Consider the following 8,922-nt stretch of genomic DNA (forward strand, 5'->3'; position numbering starts at 1 on the left):
CATTGCTCATACTCAACACCGCCATCAAGTTGTTGACATCACTGTTGATACTCTGAGCCACACCAGGGTACTGGGTACAAACAAACAGAAGAGTTTTTTGTTTTTACTTAAGTTAACTTTTGTGCCGTTTCTATCTCACTTTAAAATACTGTAATGACCCTGTGTCCTGTTATGGGTAATCCAATGCTTTATGTATCTTTATGGTACAATGGGACCACCGCTTTCACTGGGATTACAATTATTATCTAGAAAGTATCATGAGATCATTATAATACCACTGTGTTTAATTATGACTTGAAAATCCTTCATAAAAAGAGAGAAAGAGAAAAGAAGCTGTGACAGTCCCTTTCACTCAAAAAGTAAAAAACCTACAACAACCAGAATGCACTGCGCTGCACCAGACCAATAAACGCTCCCACTGGTGGGTGACATAATGCAAGCATGTTGAACTCCTTCATACACAAAATGGCAGCAATGTCGGAAACAGTATGACATCCACTTCCTGTTTACAAACTATTGTATTTTAGCCAAACAGTGCAATAAAATGTTTATGAATTATGGTTATAGTAACCAAACCAAACATCACAAGGTTTTTCCGCTGGCCTGTGAGTGGGGATCTCTTGAGGGAAGTTTGCCATAGTTCATTCACATACTACAACATTAAGATACCAAGTTGGTTGAAAATCTGCAAAGCCCCCCTTTAATAACCAAATAATGTGCTATGTTCCCATTAATATTTAGTGTACCTGGATTTTCATGGCCACCTCCCTGCCATCCTTCATCCTTGCTAGGTGAACCTGGCCGATGGACGCTGCTGCAAATGGACGCTCCTCAAACGACTCCAGCTTGTCTCTCCAGTTAGGACCCAAGTCATTGTTCAACGCTTTCTACAGACAGACAATTAGTGTTTGCAGCTTTTCAAATTCAACTTAAAATTTTGTCATTAGAAAATGTCCATGTTCCCTGGTGGAATTCCAGTGGGCTAATATTGTTATACTAATTAAATCATCCGTCAAAAGCGTCAAAGATTAGTCAATAATAATTGCCAGTTCAAAGAAAGAAAAGGCCCTTACTGTCATTTGTTTGATGGGCATGAAGTCAGCACTCTGTCTTACGCGATCAAAGATCTTGGAGAGTTCAGGGTTGATGAATGCATCATCTGAAATACAGAAACACAGCTGAGTTTATCTGAATTGGACAGAAATACAGGTTGAGAAGCAAAGGCCAGTCTGAATTCAATGAGTTTCCAAGGGCTGTCAAACTGCTGTCAAATATGGCTACTATATACAAGCAAATGCCAATGTTATTACTCCAGGTGCGGTCGATGCTTTTAGATGTCCATAAACTGCCAAACATAATATAGACAAAATGCACACTTTCAATATGGGTTCATAGCTTTAAAACACTTGACAATCGTACTAATTTAAACTAAATAAGATCCCAGATTACCAATAAGACTTCATGGCAAAAAGCTAATACTGTTGGGCAGCAACAAAGATTAATTTGGCTGACATTGCTGATGATATGAGCAATCCGTACTACAAACTTTGTTATCAGTATTGAAAAGGTTTTAGCCCCCTCAAGGTGAGTGTTATTTTGGACTAATACTAAAGGGTACAATGGTTACAAGGTCAATCCACTGTGCTGAAAAGTGATTAGCCAACACTGGGCAGCCAATGTCATTTTCTCTCCTATTACAGTTAAAGTTTCCAATTTGTTCTGATCTCAGTACATAAATGCCAAAGGACAACATGTATATATGTATGGGTGTGTTTTTCCCACACCTTGAATGCTGAGCATCTGTCCCAGTTTTAATGCAGCTCCTCTGACTTTACACAGGGTTCTGACAATGCGTTCAGCGTTGGCCTCTGACAGAAACGGGCTGGAGTCCAGCACGCCTTTCTTATTTTCACCTGCAGAAGCACAAAACAGAGGATTGGGATTTTATTAGTTTAAAGTTCAGGTTTATGAACAACCAATGCATGTGTTTACACACATGCCCCAGTAGTTGTTTGTGTCAGTAGGTCATCAGGTAATGTGTTTTAGTGGGTCTAAAGCTGCCTTCAGAGGCTTTAACAGAGATTTACCACATGCCCACACACAGACGCACAAATACAGCAGATTCACGGCTGTACACGGTTTTCGTTTAGCTCTGTCTTTGGATTAGCAGGCTCACTGTGCAGAGCAGGAAAGTCTGTTTTGTTGACAGGTTAGTGTGAGGCGGCCTAATTGCGCTCTCTTGGCAACATACAAAAGGTGTGTAGCATGTACCAACATGCATGAAGGATGGGTACTAAAAAATGACGCTAACTTTTACAATGGTGCTAGTCAACAGGAACACAAATCTCATAATAAATGAGAAGCAAAAAAATTGGGGGGAAAAAAAAAAGAAAAAAAAATTAATTATCGCGATATTTTCAGTAGCAATTCCGATCTTTTATTATATATGTGTTAGTCAGTTTGTCTGCTTGACAACCCCTATTTGCAACAATAACATTGAAATGAGATGAACAAAGAGAAATGTATCTTTTTAGATAAAACACATGTTGACAAAGTTTCCTTTTGGGGACATCATTTGAAATTGGGAAAAATTTGGAAAGTTGGAAAAAAAGGTTATACATTGCAATATATCGCAGAATATTGCAATATGTTTAAAATTGCAATAGTATTGTATCGTGGCATAAGTATTGTGATCAAATCGTATCGGGAGGCTTCTGGTGATTCCCACCCCTAGTAAGCAGCTGTGTATCAGCCTTTGTTACCTGCTGCATCACTGTGTCTGCTCATGGTCTTCTTGGCAACTTCTGCCAGGGCTCCAAACCCCAAACCTACAGCTAGACCTGGTGGAACCACACAGACAGAACAACAACACAATGAATGTGAACTGGCTTAATATACAAACAATTGTTTGGACTGGTATATTAAACATTGTACTTTTTGCCAGTTGGGCTACTGAGCAACAGTACACATCACAGATTTCAAGCATTTTTAGGGTGCAATTTATGTAATGGGCTATGGCGCCTGTTTGCTTGTTTTATTTCACTTTCAAATGCACTGGAACTAAGCTACCTTTCTGTACCAAAACAATTATCACCAACACTGTTGCATGGCAATAATAAAATTATCTAATTTAATCAAACAATGTAATAATGTAACAGAACATGTAAAATTATAGAAAGACTGAACATGTAAACTAAACAAAAGCACAGTCATGTTGTTGGCGCTCTAAAAATGTCCTTTTCGTATAGGTGTATTGGTAGTCTGGTGCCTCAACGGGACCTTCACCATAAATCTGTACGAATATTTCAGCGTTCAGTAATGTCTGTTGCCTCTGAAGAATGTGATTCCAATCAAAACAACATATGAAACTGAACATACGAGAAATAAAACAAGGGCAAATAAGCACTTTGATCAACTTGTGCAGTGTGCAATGACACAACAGTAACAGCTCCACTGCCAACCCAACAGAGCACATGGAAATCATATTAATCATATTAACAGTGAAGCTCATAAAATACTTAATCCTTAGAAAAGGTTAGAGGGTTATTTTAGCTGATAATAAAAAAGGGAAAAGCTAGCGAGTTAGGGGCAGTTTGTGAGCGAGTTCCTTCAAGCCTGGTCTCTATCTTACATAACTCAGCATTATATAATCAGTGTGTCAGCAGTCTCTGAAGCGACAAATCTGAGATCCAACGGTAGACGGTCAAATAAGGCCACAGCATGCTTCAGTGCCTTGTATACAAGTTGGCTGAGCATGTCTTTATTGGTCAAATATGTGTCATCACCTCTGTTGTTGAAGGCAGGACCAAAGTGTGTGTGTGCGTGTGCGTGTATAACCTTGTGTAACTTCATGTAGTATTATCTTACACAGGCTGACAAGCTACGACTTACAAGCTTTAAATACAATTCTTTATTCTTCATATGATATTCAGAACCAGAAGAACCTTAATATGTAGTAAGTGAGGGGTGTCTAAGCAAGGTTGCTATAAATGCTGTTGCCAGGAAACGACAGATTTATGATGCTCTAAAATTACTTTGCTGCTGCTTCTTCTTTCGCGTAAACTGACCAAAACCTGCATTCATTATCTCCACTTGCAGCTGTGAATAAAACACTACAAGCTTAAGAAAAAAAAAAATCACTTGAATAAGTTTGTCAACAAATGTTGCAGGAGAGTGAAGGACAGACAGAGGCCACATTCCTCCACCCCCTCCCCACCTTTCTCCGACACCTTCTAAATGTTACCACTGTCAACTCGGCTCTGCCTTTTTCGTCACATTGTGGCTTGCCTGTGTAAGTGCAGTTGATTTTGTGTGAGTTGTTGTTAAATTCTGCTGCGTGTTATTTGTGCTGGCAGTCCAGTATGTCTCATCAGAGTTTGTTTTCCCTCACTCTGTGCTTTTAGCTTCTCTGTCCACTGTTATGCCATCTGTTAACGCATCCATCTAAAATTAAGCGACAAGCTTCTGAACTACAGTGCAAACTCTGATCTATCATGTTAAACTACGTCCGAGGCTAGTAGAAATTTTCTGTGTGCTTGGTGATTTGTTTTGCCTGGATACTCTTATCGCTAAAAGAACATCCTGTTTAGATAGGACTTTGAGACTAGGAGACTCATATCTCTAAGTGGCTTTACCTGCCAGTGTGTCAAGATCACAATCAATATTTTTAAGTAGTGGCTGACATTTGCATGAGATCAAAGATAATCACAAAATGCATGCCATAAACAGTTAAGTAAAACCTTGTAGCAATGTGTACAACTGCTTCAATTTTGTATTATCATTTTTGAATTTTCTCTTATTTTTAGATATACTTTTACATTGATTGTCATTTTCATGTTAGAATATGTCAAAGACAATGGTCTTATAAAACAGGCACCATGGTCTAACAGAAGATTAACTAACGCACAACAACCTGCAGAGAAAACTCACAAAGTTTTATTACAACTGTTGCTGTACTCCCTCTCTCTCTCTCTCTCTCAGTCTGTAGTTGACTATCAAGGAGTGTAGCTACTGTATCTAGACAGGGACACATGTCCATTAACAACGACTAGATATGCTTGATCTCATTTCTAAGAGTGTTTGTGTAAGGTGTAGGTCCAGGGTCTGATACTTGACAAACACTTATCTTAGTTTCATTCCTATATGTTATGTTTCCTTCTTTTCATTTCAAGCCTGTTGTTTTGAGTTTGTTGGCATTTAAATGCATATGTACACACTGTATATACAGTACATTCAGTGGTGTTGTCTTGACCTTAATAACTGTATAGACTTTGAGAGTGACATGCAGTGCTGACAACAATTGAAGGGATGTGGTTTTTCCTACACCGATATTAGAACGTTTTTAACTTACTATCAGAACTAAGAGGTTATAAAAAATAATCTCTAGAATCTGCACCCTACTGTGCATTTAGAGAGGTTTCTGGTGGAGCAACATGTTTGCCCACTGAGTCCTGTTAATCAGCAAGAATGACTTCTAATTCTAAAACCTATATTACAAACCAGTTTGCCTTCTCTTATCCATGGATCTGACACATATGCCTGCTCACCAAAACTTTGCACTGCGCTACGTAAGTATGTATGCATGCATGCATCCACAGAAAAAGACAGAAAAAGTCAGAGTTGTACTTGCACGCAGACACGCATGCCTACAGATACAGTCAGACACACAGCCAACAAATCAGCATTTAGACAGAGTAACCAAGAGTCGTAATACTGCACCTCCAAAGTTGGCCAGTCTGCCGAGCCGAGTCACCGGAACTTTCCTCTCTCTGGCTCTCTCGCTCAACTAAAGAAGAAAGAATAGTAAAGATACTTCTTTAAAAACGTCAACGTGAGTATGGAACATGTTTACATCAATGTCTAGGTGTGTTGTTTAAAAATAGGAACTGAGGAACAGGAATTACCATCTGTTTGTGTGATTTGATCTCAGCCTTCTTGCCCCGTCTTGCTTTCTCGATGTCTTCGGCCGTCAGCCCTCCAACTGTGGACGGGTCCTGATGGTAGCGCCTGAGCGGACTGATCTGATGCTGACAGTACAGCTGTCCCCACAAATGTCTGTTCAGACTGTGGTTGTAGAAATGTCTGTCACACCCAAGGCAAACATGATTACCGTAATCCTCCAAACAGCAAAAAATGTGTATACCGTAGATTGCAATTGAGTATGAGAATTTTTATACCTGGCATTTTGGTGATAAGATCTGGTTTGTCCACTAAACTGTTTGCTGGGATCTTTGTATCCCTCAAACAACGACTGTTTGATATGGCCCGCTCCTGATGCTGCGCTGTGATGGGCTGCGGCATCATCACTACTTCCAGTGTGATCTGCTGTGAAGTCTACACCTTCCTCCCTGAACTCTGAAGCTGCAAATGCACGGTCATCCTGGGGAAAGTCAAACTCGTACTCCGATGAAGAGGTCTGCTGCTGGCCGGTCAGCTCCTGGACAGACACATGTGTGAAGACTCTTCCAAAATGAAAACATACTCATAGTATCCTTTTGACATCAAAAGCGACATTCAGTTCTTGCACAGCAACATTTACACCTACACACACACACACCTGCATTTTCATCATAGCGGCAGAGAGGCCTTGCTCAGCAGCCGATTGGACACTTTGGACTGCAGCACCAACTCCGGCGACCCCTAGTTACAATCAACAACAAAAAACTGTTATTAGCATTACTAGTACTTCAGTAGACTTCAAACTAACCACACAGCAACATTATTGATGTTAGTGCGCAAAATAAGTGCCTGCCTCATAATAAAAATGAACGTCAGACTCCATTTAAACAAGCTAAATGCCATCTAGTCACAATAACTTGGTAGTTAGATCACCATTTCTGCTTAAAAAAGTTTGGCTTATAAATTTGTTGAAATTTGGTTGTTTAGCTTTATATTTTTACAGAATAATTCGCTATAATGAAGTGAAAAACAGTGTTATGCATTTCTTATAAATTATTTGAAATATTGCTTTATCATATTACTTTTTAAAAACAAAATTTACAAAAACTGTATTATCAATATGCAATTTAGCTAAAGGTTATAATGCGGAAAACTGAATGCTAAAAAATACTGTCTTTAAGACAAATGCTGAGCATTTTTTCCCTATGTATGACAATGTGTCCAATTAAGGAACTGAACAGGTAGGTTGACCTCACCTGTTCCACTGCGCAGGGTGCTGCCCTGAGTCTCTACCACCGCCTGGCTCAACTTTGCCAAGCCTCGCATGAGTAACATCATATCGCCTGCCATGATGGACTAGAGACAGAGACAAGGACAGGAAAATACCGTTGGTTATGTCATGTCTCTTTCCAAACATAGCAGGCCTGGTAGCATGAAATGCTACATACTGTAACGTTCACTGACAATAAAGACAAAAATCTGGTCAGATATCCAAATGTGTAACAACAACTTGTCAGTAAAGATGAGGAGCACAGACAAAGGCAAACTTATGGACGAGAAGACAGATGGAAAGAAACACAGCCGTCAAATCTTAAGGTGACTTATACTTTGTCTAAAAATACTCATGACCTCCAATCCTTGTGTAAGCACCACCCACCCACCCACACACCCACACCCACCCACACCCACCCACCCCCACCCCCACACACACGCACACACACACACACACACACACACACGCGAAAGGAAAGATCTATATGGTGTGTATGCATGTGTGCTGTGCAGAAATGTGCATGTGGTACAAAGCTGTATGTGAAACTTGTGTCATTGGAAACTAGGGGGGCGGAGTTTGAGAGTTGCTGGCTGTTGCCTGTTCCAGCAACTTCTGTGCATGAGTGAATGTGGGTGCACGTTTAATTCATGTACAAGGTTTACAAGTTACCTCTCCCAAAATATCTGCAACTTATAGGACTGGGAGATGGTTGACATGGTTTTCTATTAAAAAGGCCCATCTTAAAATGTTCCACCATTTACTTCCAAGAATCATCCGGTGTATCTTTTCATAGTTACAACAAGCTGAAACAGTTGGCACATTAGACCAACTAACTTGAACTGTAACATGATAACGCTTGTCAACAGATCTCAACATCCATTTAGGACGCAAGTAAAAGTAATCTATTTTATCTTAACAGAGTGCCATCTGCATTCCTCTCTGTTGCAATCTGCAATAGTTCAGAGTTACAGGTGCTGTTTTGTGGGTGTGGCGACATGCTTCAACAAGGTTCAGCTGGGATCAAAAACAAAGACGCACGCACGCACGCACGCACACACCCCAGACGATACATAACAAACACATCTCAGTCTTTCTCTAAAGCTTTGTACAATATGCAAGAGTGGTAAAAAAAAAAAAATAATTAACTGGTAATGTGTGTGTGCTTCATCTGACTATGTTGCTCTCGGTCAATTCCTCATATCAAGCTGTATTCTTAAAACATGCGCAACTTTTTAAGACTGTGCTCAACTGCTGTAAAGGGGTTGTTAATGACTGAACATCGGGGCGGCCTCTAGCTCACCCAGTAAGAGCGTTTGCCCCATGTTGGCTGAGTCCTGCTGCGGTCAGGGTTTGAATCCAACCTGTGGCCCTTTGCTGCGTGTCATCCGCTATCTCTCAACCCCTTTAATGCCTATCTACTAGGCTAGCTAATAAAAGGGAAAAAAGCCTCCTTAAAGCCTTAAAAAAAATGATTGAACATTCATGTTGACCACACCCAGGACAGCAGCACTAAAGAGCTGTCTTGTACTTCGGCATGAGCCGGTTACCTGTTTCAAGGTATACCGCGGTTTGAAAAAGTCACGGTTTCAAAAGCACAAACATTTTCTGTCATACCATTTCTAAGGTATGAGCTATTTTTAGCTAGTTTTTAGTTTTTTAGTCTTGAAAGACAGAAAGTGCAGTTTGGAAATCACTGTCCCTGCCAGTGTGCTTAAAATAAAATACATTGTGTTGAAATGAGAGGAGAAAAA

The 8,922-nt window shown here is 40.1% G+C and overlaps 1 protein-coding gene across 1 annotated transcript in view; it reads right to left on the minus strand.

Moving 5' to 3' along the window:
• coq8aa (coenzyme Q8A, genome duplicate a) overlaps nucleotides 1-8,922 on the minus strand; it is an 18,840-nt gene that overhangs the window by 6,090 nt on the left and 3,828 nt on the right. Inside the window, exons 2-11 of the mRNA XM_032542400.1 lie at nucleotides 7,155-7,254; nucleotides 6,557-6,639; nucleotides 6,177-6,436; nucleotides 5,904-6,081; nucleotides 5,719-5,785; nucleotides 2,763-2,840; nucleotides 1,785-1,913; nucleotides 1,074-1,159; nucleotides 747-887; nucleotides 1-70 (exon numbers count right to left, since the gene is read on the minus strand). The exon at nucleotides 1-70 is cut by the window's left edge and continues 15 nt beyond it. Of these exons, the coding sequence (XP_032398291.1) occupies nucleotides 1-70; nucleotides 747-887; nucleotides 1,074-1,159; nucleotides 1,785-1,913; nucleotides 2,763-2,840; nucleotides 5,719-5,785; nucleotides 5,904-6,081; nucleotides 6,177-6,436; nucleotides 6,557-6,639; nucleotides 7,155-7,248 (1,186 nt within the window). The 5' untranslated portion in view covers nucleotides 7,249-7,254. The remainder of the gene's footprint in view (nucleotides 71-746; nucleotides 888-1,073; nucleotides 1,160-1,784; nucleotides 1,914-2,762; nucleotides 2,841-5,718; nucleotides 5,786-5,903; nucleotides 6,082-6,176; nucleotides 6,437-6,556; nucleotides 6,640-7,154; nucleotides 7,255-8,922) is intronic.

The sequence above is a fragment of the Etheostoma spectabile genome, chromosome 18 (genome assembly GCF_008692095.1).
Source record: "Etheostoma spectabile isolate EspeVRDwgs_2016 chromosome 18, UIUC_Espe_1.0, whole genome shotgun sequence".
Classification (NCBI taxonomy): Eukaryota; Metazoa; Chordata; class Actinopteri; order Perciformes; family Percidae; genus Etheostoma; species Etheostoma spectabile.